Source organism: Setaria italica, chromosome III, assembly GCF_000263155.2.
Source record: "Setaria italica strain Yugu1 chromosome III, Setaria_italica_v2.0, whole genome shotgun sequence".
NCBI classification, from domain to species: domain Eukaryota; kingdom Viridiplantae; phylum Streptophyta; class Magnoliopsida; order Poales; family Poaceae; genus Setaria; species Setaria italica.
In genome coordinates, this window is record NC_028452.1 from 45,963,302 (window position 1) to 45,976,608 (window position 13,307).

The following is a 13,307-nucleotide window of genomic DNA, read 5'->3' on the forward strand; positions in this document are numbered from 1 at the left end:
GAAGATGAGATGAAAAGGCGCCAATGTAGGTGGGCAGGTGGCCGCCGGCCGACCTACGAAACCACCCCAGCGTGCATGGGACAAGAACAACTGCACAATCACCCTGTGCCTTTTTACGATTTTAACCCCACCCCTCCTGCGGGACCCACATGCCAGCCAGCACTAATTACTCTGCTTCAGTCCTCCAGTTCATCACACCACTGACCACTCTGCCCCTCGCTCTCTTCTGCTGCTGCACTCCACTCCTCTCCACCACTTCACTAGCTCGGGTCTCAAGCTGAACCACTTCAAGAAATAAACCCCTGCTGTGCTGCACGCACCCGCCATGGCCAGGCCGCTACGTTCCTTCTGCCTCCACCGGATCAGGTCCGCCGGCGGCGGCGCCGCGTCCACCGCCGCGCCGCCGTCGATATGTGGCGCCAATAAGGAGGTCAGTTCCAGCGACGACGGCGGCGACAGCAAGTCGGTGATGGACGAGGAGGTGAAGAAGGGCGGCAATGGCAACGAGGCCGCCGCCGTCGTCGTGGGGAGGAAGGTGATGGTGGCGGCGGACGGCGGCAGCGAGGAGTCCCGGACGGCGCTGCAGTGGGCGCTGTCGCACGCCGTCCGGCCCTGCGACACGCTCGTCCTGCTCGAAGTCGTCAGGGGCGGCGGCGGCAACGGCAAGAACCGTGCGTAAGCCTGCGTATATCGTAACCAACTGACTCGCCGTGATTGCAAACTTAATTGCGTATTGCGAACTGAGGATCATCTCAAATCAGGACGCGATCCAAGAGGGTGTCAGCACCTGGAGGCCATGAGGAGCATCTGCCAGGCCAAAAGACCAGAGGTAACTGCAATCACACATGAAACATTCAGCTTTGCGCAATCGGTCATGCTAATCTTCTTTGTGTCGTTATAATTTTATCTTTTGTTGATGGAACTAGCTCCAAGTAGCACTTTACCAAGTAATTAAGATTGTGTAGACACTGAGATGACACATGAAGTAATTCAAATTGGTTGGTCTTCTTTGCTCTGTTCGTTCGAGTAAATTTCGTATCTAGGTGTACATCATTGAGAAATAGCATTGGCACAATCTATATAAACAAGCTACGTACGATGTAAGGGAACACTAATTGCATTGCAGCATCAATTTCCTCTCGGAACTACCAACTAATTGCAACATCAAGATTGGCGTTCATGTTGCCAATTAGCTAGAACTGCTATGCATTTAGTGCCACAGTGATGGTCTATAAAGAGGAGTCCTTGATCTGATGCCATCCATATAGCTCTTTGCTATACATGGTCCTCCTAAATAATTGACTTCTTTTTGGGCTGGTACAGCAAGTATCTGCTCAACACATCATCTCCTGTGCTGTTTGCCCTTTGATGCAAGCAACAGAATCCAATGAATGTACATCAGAAGGATTCAATAATTGTTCATCATATTAAAAAGAAAAAAAATGATTCAATAATTGTTCATCATATTAAAAAGTAGATTTTATAACCTATAATCAGTAGCATGGTATCGACACTGTTGAGGCTGTTTGGAACGCAAGAATTTCATAGAGCCGACACAACTTGTCGTCAATGTTACCGTCAAATTCAACTCGGTGTTCCAAGCAATGCCTCAATGTTCACTTGTTCGTGCATTTCATGAAAAATGTCCCAAGGTGTCCCTTCCACTGCTGGAGTAATAACATGAAGTGACACACACAGGCCTCTGATCCGCTATCAACAACAAGCTGTAAAAACTCTTTGCCGACACCTTTTGTGATAGCGGAATAGGAGATAATCAGACAAAAACAGTTCCATGGCTAGTTAAATCTCGCGGGACAGCATGTCCTTGAAACAAGGCGTTCTGTATGAGACAGTAGCAAATTGAAAAAGAGGGCCCCGTTTACTGTCAGATCAAAGGGGAAAAAGATGCCAGGCAGCAGAGAGCTGCAATTGCAAGCAAAGATCACAACTGACAGCAGAGGGGTGGGGGGCTGGGGGCATGTGGATGAGCATCATCAAAGGGTACCATGCATCATGTCCCCAGACAGGATCATGGCCCAACATTTCCTTCCAGCTTTGACTTTGATGCCTTGTGTTGAGAGCCCAAGCTGATGCAGGAGAGTTTCAAGACAAAAGCCTTACATATGTTTGAACAGTTTTCAAGTGAATTCTAGAAAAAAAGTTTCAGTTCTGTTGGTACATTGTTTTCAAAAAGGTTTTATGCATACGGTGACTGATCTGTTGATTTTTGTTTTTAATTTTCGTAACACCAGGTGCGCGTGGAGGTTTCCGTGGTGGAAGGGAAGGACCGTGGCCCGGCGATCGTGGAGGCGGCGAGGAAGCTGGGCGTGTCGCTCCTCGTCGTCGGCCAGAAGAAGCGCTCCGTCACGTGGCGGCTGCTGTCGATGTGGATGGCCGGCGCGGCGGCCGGAGCCGGTGGGAGCGCCGCCGACTACTGCGTGCAGCACGCGGCGTGCATGGCGCTGGCCGTCCGGCGGAAGAGCCGGCGAGGCGGCGGCTACCTCATCACCACCAGGCGCCAGAGAGATTTCTGGCTCCTCGCCTGAGGTCATGACTAGGTGGTATAGATAAGGTTAATGTGCTGAAGATTATATAGATAGGGGAATAATGCTGTTTGGTGTTGGCTTAATGGCTTGGTTTGGCTTGTTGCTGCACTGCTGATCTAGAACTTGCATGGGATTGGGGAAGGGAACATTGGACTATTCATGGTTTGCATTTCGCAACAATGAATTGAAAGTTTATGGAATCAAGCAGCATATAAGTTGAGCAGCAGTTGGATATATAGGCACCTTCTTCATGAACAGATTGCTAATGAACAGCTTGAGAATGGCATAAAACAAGTAGAATTTGCATGTTACATTATGAAAACCACAAATAATCTACCATCTAACAGGACGCTCCAAGTAAAATCTACATTATTTGACACTTTGACTTACGAAAACATAGTACATTCTACATTGCTGTCAGACTAAACTAACATCCCACAGAAAAATATTGACAAATTAAACATGATTTGCAGACGCCTCACAAGAACGGTAAATAAATAGGCAGGTGATTCACTAGCACCCCCAGCTAACCACGGTTGTGCCATAAGCAAGGTAAGGAGTGGGTGAAAAAAAAAAGAACATAAACAACACGACAGTGCAAATTGCCTGGCCATAGCAGCAGTCAAACTGACGGGCGCTCTTCTGGAGTTATATACAGGTAAACACACATCGCTCTAACCTCATGCTCCATTATACAAAACCTGAGACGTGAACATCATGCTGCTCCGGGCCCCAGGATCTAAGAAGCCGGGGCAGATTCTAGGAGACGGTACATTGTGATCTCCTGCTGCTTGAAGTACCTCCGATCCTCCTCGTCCACAAGGACCAGGTTCAGGTAGTACTTGACGCTGAATTTGTTGTTAATGTTGCGGTAAGTCGGGGTCAGCTCATAAGGCGTCAGGAACAGCCTCACTGGAATAGATTCACCTGCAAACACAATTCGATTAGCTATGCTGGGAAACACCACCAACATCCTTGAAAAATGCTATGGGCCTAGCTTTGATAGGATGGGATTCGGGTGGATCCTGGTTCCGTCCATGTCTCATTCAAGGATGGACCATGATTCAGTCCACTCCCAGCTCACCAAATGGTTTTCCTACATGGGCAAAGCGGGTAAGCAGGAACCACATCTGACCAGATTCAGGCTTCCAACCATAGGTGTCGATCTGAAGAAAAGGTGTCACTTTATGCATCATGATCCTTTTGCCATGATGAGCATCCATACAGCTAGTCCTAGTTCAAATGCAGACCAGACCAACTTCTATGGTTTGCGCAAAAAGACAAAAGGCATACAAGGGACTGCTAGTTTTTTTTTATTTTAAAAAAAGCTAATTGAGCAGCTTGGAGTTATCAGTGGGCACGGCAATTTAGAATTCCCATGAGCACCAGCAGTTAACTCAAATGAACTGGGTTCTGTCAGTGTTTCACATAGGTTTAAAATTGCTAACATGTTAATTCCTTAATGTTTAGGCACATTATTGCTTTAAACTTTTGAGGTGTTGAAAGCTACAGGTGAGAAAGAGTGCAGCCATGAGCTCAATGAATGGACATGAATGCTTTACAGCAACGAAGCAAACACTCACTGCACTGTAAAGTGGAAAACCATACCTCTGACAGGAGCACCATCCATCAGCTCAAACTTAGCAAGAGTCTCAGTTTCAACATATGTGTTAGAGCCGGATCCTGTTGACTCCCTACGCCGAATCTCCAGCTCCATATTTTTTATCTTTATTCTGACAAGAAGGAAATATATCTTCCCAATAATCACATCATTGAGATGGTACCTGGAAAATGCAAAAAAGTGAATGATATGCAGGTTTCCATAGAGAGAAGCTTATCGGAAAAGACAAAAGATAGGCATATGCCTATGATCTTACTTGCTTTTGCTGTACTCAAACTCAATATGTAAGCAATCCTCAATTCCTACTTCCATCTGAAAAGGAAAATTCAGTAACATGAATTTCATAATCAAATGCACGACCATCTATCTTTTAGAAAGATCATTCTTAGTTTAATCACATTAAATAGCAAAAGGCATGCAATTAAGTATATAGCTGAATAGAGAGCGAGGAAAATAAATTATTTAACTTGCTCTCCAGGACATGTCATAAAAAAAAAGGTTGTGAAGTAACTCTAATAAACTCCATCACATCAAGGCTATTTAATATATATATTTTGGTGCAATCAGCTTATTAAATGAAAACCATCAACACAACATTCTTTTTTTAGAACAAACACAACAAAAAATATTATTTCCCCAAGAATATAAGCTCATTTGAGTTATATGACACAACCCTCAGAATGAACAAGTGTATTTGGAATATTACTATCTAAGAGTGGTACGGAGGGTCAGGACACTCCCAAGGCTTTTCTTTGGACATCCAAACATTTTCTCTTCACCTTCGTATCTAAACTTTAATTATGTCAGACTGGTGGTAGCATATCAGATCAGTACAGTTCATGACCTGTTTTTTCCGCATAAAAGGAAGGACCCGTGGGTGGCTAGTGAAAATGAGCTAATTTTTTCTCTTTCCTTGTTTACAAACTATCAAAACTGATATTTCAAGGTTCAATACCTGGATCATGTCAAAATAAAAAAAAGTATCCATTCTTAAGCAATGGGGATAAAGGTGTCCATTAAACCATGACCTATTCCATTTTATGGAAATCAAACTGGCCAGATTTTTCAGTTTTCATGAAAAAAGAGGGGCCAGGCTTCACGGGTTTCTAGAACCTGCTGTGGCAAGGTAAGCTAACATGAACTCTGAAGAGAAATTTGGTCAACATTGCTAAGGACAAAGGCGTCTACAATGTCAATTTGAGAGACTACCAGTATAATATGACACAGTTAAGTTATAACCTAAGTTATTAAAGTATCTTACAAGCATCAAATTAAAAATAGCTTCCATTAGTAAAGAAATTAAGAACTCACCTTAATACTGTTATTGATTGTAGGGACAGGAGAGTAGTTTCGTACCTGCCAGAAAAGTAGGAAAACGGATCATTATTCTGAAAAAATTAACTATGCAATCTGATGTAACACATGAAAATTAAAAAAAATCTATTGTCTCAAATGGGTTAGTTCATGTCAATGATGGAAAAATTGAATGGAGTACAGTGATAAATATATAAAAAATCTGGTGAAATTGTTCCAAAATACTATAAAATCTATGGTTCTATAGCTTTCATGTAGGTAGTATAAATATAATGGTGGTTATCAACTTACACAGAAATCCCGGTATTCCACTATATTCCCAACATAGTTTCTGCCAATAGTCACCTTCAAAATGTACCTGAAAGCGCATCAAGGGTACATTATTGTTCTTTACGGGTGCTTTACTATATATGTTAACCAGCATATGAATATTTCAGTCTTATCATGAACTTGCATGACATTTCAAACAAGTGAAATGCCGTAAGATGCGCTCAAGTGCACACGTTATGGTTAACATTTGATTGACCATTGATTTTGCTCAAGCCAAATGGAAATGCAAGAATTTAGGAAATATGACAGTTTACTCTCAAATTTAGTGGCTAAAATAATGAGAGAAGGTTATACTTGTACTTTGTTATAGCCTAAAATCTTTCACAGGAAGATATATGTGCTAAAACAGTGAGCTAATCATGCATCCTTATCATACAGAGAGGCAAACTGTATTCCCAACTACAGAAATGATATAATCCTATGCCAAGCCTATAAAGGCAGTTAAAGATGTCGTAAACATCATATTTATTTGAAGCTTCCATGTATTCCAATTCATACAATAAAAATAAGATATCAGAAATTGTGACACAAGGTTGCAAATCCCAATCCTACTAGTAACTGGTCTTCCAGTGGGTACTGTGAAAATAAATCTTGGCATTGAAATATTCAATCTAAATTTATAAAACTGAATTTAAGTGATTAACAGTATTTACCCAGAGCCAATTTGCAAGTACAATTAAATTCGACATTTCAAGCTGTGGGCGAATATAAACCATGACCAAGGAGTTTTCGCAGAACCGAAATTTAGAACTATAATGGCAGTAAAAATTTAAATATGCAAAACAAACATAATAAGAGTGCTGATCTAAATCATAGCATTTTCTTACCTCAGTCTGACATTTGTCCCATTGTAAGACTCATATGGCATTTCAACAGTCGAAAACTCAAATGGATATGTCTTTCGTTCATAGATTTCACCAGGAACATCTAACTCACGTACTGCACAGTTGAACAGTGCATTTCAAGTTATAATAGCTTCTCATCATAATAATGTGTATGAAGAGAAACCATAAGTAATAATAACTTGACCAACTCATTACTAGCAGAACAACAAGTTCAGGAGATCCTATTGGCACAACTTAGTTACTAACATATGCTTCTAGTCTAGCCAGGTGATTTATTTTACATCGGCAGTCTAACTAAAAGAAAAGAGTAGGCAAACAGTAAGGGGAACTGACATCTGAGTTGATAAGTATAAAAATAGCCAAATATGGTACAACAAACCACAATTTGTTTAAAGAAAGAGCAATTAGAACAGTTGTGTATTTTGGTTTTAGTTTCGAGCTTGCATTTATAATGCCTTTCTGTTACGTGTGTTCTTGGTCTTCCTTGGGGTGTTTACTGACTGAGACTTATTCCATGAGGTTAAGGCGAGGCCTGGTAAATGGTAATACCAGGCTCAGTGGTTTTCGTTTGTTTTTCATGTTGTCTTCGTAAACCTTGATCCATAAAGCTACACTTTGCTTTATTCTTTTTATTAACAAATCGCAGGTTTAACCATTTGAATAACATACCAAGATAATGGTATGGTAAAATTTGAATACTATCATGCTGGGAAACTAAGGATGACAAAAAGAGAATTCAGCAGGGATAATGATTATTAACTTTTTCTTTCTCAGACAGGCAGGGCTTGCATATCATTATATTAATAATTACTAACTAGCCAATGTTCTCAGACTTCTAATATTAAAGACAAGTCCAGACATTGCACAAATCCACTGTAGGAGGTACTGGCATATCATGCACCAGAAGCTCACCTAATGAAGTGAAGTCATAGAAGTTCCCTCGGTCAAAATACAGCTCTGTAAAGAAATAGTCACCCATCGTAAATATCAGGATCTAGGAGGACCAAAAGTAGAAACAGTAGACGGGAATAATTTCTTAAATTGACAGTGGAAATTTTATATTTATCCAGGACATAAGTCATATTCATGCAGAGCATGAAGTTGGCGTTTAATGCGGAATATATCAATTACAATTGGAGATTGTAACTGGCCATGTAAACAAAACTGTATAGCGCAACATTTCAGCAACAATAAATATAACAGTAACCAGTGGGTGCAGAAAAAAAAATCAGAAACAACAACCATCTTAGAGCAACATAGCAAAAATGGATATGCACTATAGTTAGTGTGAAGAATCATAAGAAAGAACATCTTAATAGCATGACAAAATGCAATAAATCAATAAAAAGAAACTAGTTGTTCGTGAAGACATCAAACAAAGATAACTATCCGTCTTCACATAACCTAAGCAGCAGTGGAATTGAGTAACAGTGTCGATGGCATCTCCAGAAGCAAAACTGTTGTTTACTTGCTTCGTAATTAACTTGCTGCAGGAACCGACAGAACAAGCAGCAGCCAAGGGTAAGATAGCATACCTATTTGGCCCAGCAACTCAATCTTGACACCCATGTGTTCAATCCTTTTACCTGGGACTGGTGCTATTGATACCTGAAAGCCATTACACCTGAACTGAATACTAGGCTCAACCCAAGCAAGGTAGATAAGAATAAGGAAACAGGGAAATCATACTTCTCCAGATATTGTTTCCAGGCTCTGGAAAACCGGGACCATTGCTGTCTTCCCATTGTCCTTCTTAATTGAAACCTTTGAAATGACAACATCAGAAACCAACCGTTTGTAAGCTGTAAGCAGAACTCAAGTTTGAAACCCAACTGGCAGCAACATGAGGTTATCAAGAACTGTACCTGCTTCCTGGTCCTTCCATCAGAGAATGTAATCGAGATGTCACATGGTGGCTTGAATGCTCCAATGATATAATTCTGATTTCATATACCCATAGAATTCCATTAGCCCTATGGTACATCACGAAAAACCCGTACCCAATACTTCCACATTGGAAGAAGATTAAGAGCTAGAATCTCTATATGCAGGGCATTAATGTTCATCAGAAAATTTTATGGTCATAAATCAACTGAATACATGATCAATGCTAGGAAAAACAAATAAATTGTGTCACTCGATCCGAATTCAAGTATCAAGCATGTGAATGTGAATCAAACTTTTCCAAGTTGCAACAGTATTCGTTTCCACTGCAATTCAGACTGACAATCCACCACTACAGAGTCAGCTCGAGCGAAATTGACCAAGGTCCCCTTGTGCCCAAGCTGTATCTGGATCACACATAGTGCCGAACTATGAATAAATTTAGCAAACGGAAAGGAGCTACACTGCTACAGCCTACTGCCCAGCACGGGTGGCCCCACCATTATTCAGCACCATCTCCCTTACTCTTCGCCCGGATTTACCTAAGGCAACCCTGCAATTTCGCCCACCGGCCGCGCCAACAACTAGCCACTAGGTCCGAGGCTAAACCCTCCTACAGATCGACGTACCCATCCGGGAGGGCCGTATGCGGCTCCGATCGCACCGCCGAACCGCGGGCTGGCCGCAACGGAGCGAGAGCCAGATTTGGTCGGCTCCTCAGGTCGCCGCTCCGAGGGGTTGGAAGTGGGTGGCTAGGGGAGAGGAGAGGAAGAAGAAGGGGAGGGGAGAGGGGCGGGGGTGCTAACCATGGCGGCGACGGCGAGATGGCGGCCGGGGAAGGGAGGAGGGCGGCGGCGCTGACCGGAGGACGCCGCGTCGGGGGGATCGAGATCGGATGCGGCGGAGAGGAAAGAGATCGCGCGCAGACTCACTGAGGCGGAGAGGGAAGGTGGTGGGCCCTTTCTCTCTCTGTTTCTCTCTCTCGGGAAGCATGAGGGGCCCGACTGCTGGACCCGGCTTTCTTAGGTGACGTTGGGTTCTTTTGCTTATTTTTAGCACGTGTCACATCGAATATTTAGATACTAATTAGGGGTATTAAACGTAGATTATTTACAAAACCCATTACATAAGTGGAGGCTAAACGGCGAGACGAATCTATTAAGCCTAATTAATCCATCATTAGCAAATGTTTACTGTAGCAACACATTATCAAATCAAGGACTAAGGGGGTGTTTGGAAGGAGGGGGCTAAATTTTAGCCCCCGTCACATCGAATGTTTGGACACTAATTAGGAGTATTAAACCTAGATTAATTACAAAACTAATTACACAACCCCTAGGCTAAATCGCGAGACGAATCTATTAAGCCTAATTAGTGCATGATTTGACAATGTGGTGCTACAGTAACCATTCATTAATGATGGATTAATTAGGCTCAATAGATTCGTCTCGCGATTTAGCCTAGGGGTTCTGCAATTAGTTTTGTAATTAGCTTATGTTTAGTCCTCCTAATTAGTATCCGAACATCCGATGTGACAGGGCTAAAGTTTAGCCTCCTCCTTCCAAACACCCCCTAATTATGCTTAATAGATTCGTCTCGCCGTTTAGCCTCCACTTATGTAATCGGTTTTGTAAATAGTCTACATTTAATACTCCGAATTAGTATCTAAACATTCGATATGACGGGTGCTTAAAAATAAGTCAGTGAACCAAATCAGGCCTTACTCTGCTGTCTGAAGCTGAGCTGGACGGGCCAGCACGGCAGCTGTTGTGTCTGAGGTGGGACTTCACGGAGCCTGCTGAATCGGGTTCTCCAGCATCTCTTCTCTCTTCTTTTCAACGGTTAATTCCCTCCCAACAATATGGGAGGATCAAATTTTTATCTTTAGCTAATAACGTTGAAGTTAACGCCTGCTTCTTCCAACCGTCACGTTCTTGATGAAAACACAATCCGGTCTTTCTTCCTCGCCCACGTCGCGGCCCTTCCTCCTTCGCCACACCACCAGTCCACCACCAGCACCTGCCTTCCTCCCCTGATCCACCACCACCTGCGCCTGCCTCCCTCTCTCTCCTTGTCCAGTGGTGTCCTTCCTCCCCTGATCCACCACCACCTGCGCCTGCCTCCCTCTCAGAACTCAAAACTCCGACTGTGCCCGCACGCTGTTGTTTGTCGCTGCTCTCGGTGTCCTCGTCGTCATGGGGAAGCACGCGCACCACGCACGCGTCATGAATAACGAACCAACGTTAGCACACATACCACGCATGCGTCGGTGGCTGCGGACACGCACAGCAGCAGCCACGCCGACACCACGATGCCTGTCGGTTGCGCTGCCAGCTCAGTCACCCTCCTGCCACAGGCTGCATACCCCACGAATGGCGGCGGCTCGTCGAGCTCCGACCTGGTCCGCGACAATGGCCTCCACGACCATCTCTCGGTTATTATCGCTACTACATGTCCTTGCAGCCCCACCCACCATGTGATGCTATTACAATAACAAGTGTTGAGGTCTAATTTGAAATAAATGATGTAGAAATCAAGTTGGGGAAATATGTAGAGACTGATTGGTTGCTTGCCAAAACTTGGGCATGACAAAGTTTTGCCAAAACTTGAGTGACGGGTCCATAGACCTAGGATCCCTAATGGGACGCCTTCCTGCTGCGCTTGGTCCAACAAGAGGCGTGGCGGTGACGCGCACCTGGGTCGGCCATCAACACAACGCTGGCCGAGACCCAGATCTGTCCACCGACCGACTCCTCCGACCAGGAGGCCGGGTCGGCAGCCCGACCAGAAGGGTCCAGTCGGGGTCGGACCGCAGTCCTACCCGACCGAGTTCCCCCGACCGGGGAAGCGTCGTATCAACCACACCACTCCCCTCGACCAACACGGTCAGGGCCAACTAGAACGATCGACCGGGGACGCCCGTTCGGTGTGGGCCCAGGGAGCAGGTGGATGGATAAGAAGAAGCGTCCAGGTCAACTACCATACAAGGAACCGTACCGCGCCACACCCTACACACGCCCCACACCGTGCCGCCGCAACCTACCCGCTGCAACGGAGTGGCCTGACAAGGTGAACAGGGACCGAGGACGACGGCCATACCGTACCCAACGACGTGGGCCTCGACAAGACTAGGCAGCGCCCGCGCTCTCTCTCCCCCCCTCTCTCTGAGTTGTAAGGCCATCCCCTTGTACTATAAAAGGGGACGGGCCTTCCTCGTCTGAACTGACTCGGGCTCTCTCAGGCTTCATCACTCCTGCATACTCCACACTCTCGAACATATAGCACACGTCTAAGCCCTCGGTCACTCTCTCCCACTCGGACCAGAGCTCGACCAGGTCTCGGACACACTCTCTCATCCCTCTCTCGTTTGTACCCCCATTGCAAACTTTGAGCACCTGGGCTCAAGAATATAGTCGACCGACCGACCCCGACTGGACGTAGGGTCCGTGGCCCGAACCAGTATACATCCTGTGTCATTGTGTGCTAGGTCATATCCGATCTAACGCATGGCAAAACTACAATATTTACTAGTCAGCCAGATTTTGCACCGACAGTTGGTGCCATCTGATGACCTGCAAAAACGCGAATGCACGACGTCTTCCCCACGGATGGCGCCAACTGTCGGTGAGCGCGGGCGGCACGGGCCATGAACGGTCCGATGAGGAACACGAGGAGGTGCACCCTAGGTGTGATGGTCGACTGAGCGACCGGAACAGCGACCGGAGTCCCAGTCCAAACAGACCGGGACTGCGGGCCTTTGGTCGTCGTATCAAAAAGCGCCATTCCCCAACGCTTTCGACCGCCCACCAACATCGCCAAGTATACTAGGGAGACGAACCCCGGTGTATGGTTGGAAGACTTCCGGCTCGCCTGTTGAGCCATCGCCGCAGATTATGATTACTTCATCACGCAGTACCTCCCCATCTATGTAGGGGAGTTCGTTTGAGCTTGGCTCGAATTCCTTCCGCCCAACAGCATCCACGACTGGGCGGACCTCAAGAAGGTCTTCATAGGGAACTTTCAAGGGACCTACGTCCGCCCTGGGAACTCCTGGGACCTCAAGAGTTGCAAACAGGAGCCCAACGAGTCCCTGCGGGATTACATCCGCAGGTTCTCGAGGCAATGCAACTCCCTCCCTGACGTCGTTAGCGCGTTCCTCTCCGGGATGACCTGCAAATCCTTGGTCCACAAGCTCGGCTGCGTCAAGCCTCGGACCACCCGCGACCTGCTTGACATCACCACAAACCACGCCTCTAGCGAGGAGGCAGTCGGGACGGTCTTCAGCGGCGGTCGGGACAAGGGCAAGACCAAGCGTGAAGTCCAGGACGAGGGCCCTTCCACATAGAGAGGCAAGAAGAACAAGAAGAACCGTACACGGTGGCCTAGTGATCCGACCAGGCGCCTACCGATTGAAGGACGACAACGGCAACATCCTCAACAACACATGGAACATTGAGCAGTTACGTCGTGGTCCCCCCGCAAGGTCCCCGCCGGCCGCCACCACCCTCGGCGGCTCGGCCATCGAATCCGTCCGCGAGGTCTCCCCCCTCTGCCGCCCCGAGGTCCCCCGCCACTGCTCCGCCCAGCGCCCGGCCACCTCCTCGCCGCCACACGGTCCACCGCCATCTAGCATCTGGCTGGCGGGTACGTGGGTGCCTGCGGGTACACTTCGCCCGCGAGTGACGAGCGCGAATTTAAGTTCGTACCCGTCACGGGTCACAGCTATCAACGGTAAATGCCTCACGAATCTGGGCGTATGTGGTTGAT

General features: G+C 46.0%; 2 protein-coding genes across 2 annotated transcripts; one reads left to right on the plus strand and one right to left on the minus strand.

Moving 5' to 3' along the window:
* The first annotated feature begins 202 nt into the window (after window positions 1-202).
* Window positions 203-2,746, plus strand: LOC101775379. The gene is made up of 3 exons (XM_004962889.3): window positions 203-671; window positions 762-829; window positions 2,253-2,746. Exons 1-3 carry the CDS (start codon window positions 326-328, stop codon window positions 2,544-2,546), a joined length of 708 nt encoding a protein of 235 aa, XP_004962946.1. The 5' UTR covers window positions 203-325; the 3' UTR covers window positions 2,547-2,746.
* Window positions 2,747-2,904: 158 nt separating this feature from the next.
* On the minus strand, window positions 2,905-9,512 carry LOC101775782 (vacuolar protein sorting-associated protein 26A). The gene is made up of 11 exons (XM_004962890.4): window positions 9,347-9,512; window positions 8,522-8,596; window positions 8,346-8,420; window positions 8,192-8,264; window positions 7,569-7,613; window positions 6,639-6,750; window positions 5,773-5,839; window positions 5,479-5,523; window positions 4,424-4,479; window positions 4,155-4,330; window positions 2,905-3,473 (listed from the first exon to the last, which is right to left on the minus strand). The coding sequence occupies exons 1-11, from the start codon at window positions 9,347-9,349 to the stop codon at window positions 3,286-3,288; spliced, it is 915 nt and encodes a 304-aa protein (XP_004962947.1). The 5' UTR covers window positions 9,350-9,512; the 3' UTR covers window positions 2,905-3,285.
* Between the last annotated feature and the right edge of the window lie 3,795 nt (window positions 9,513-13,307).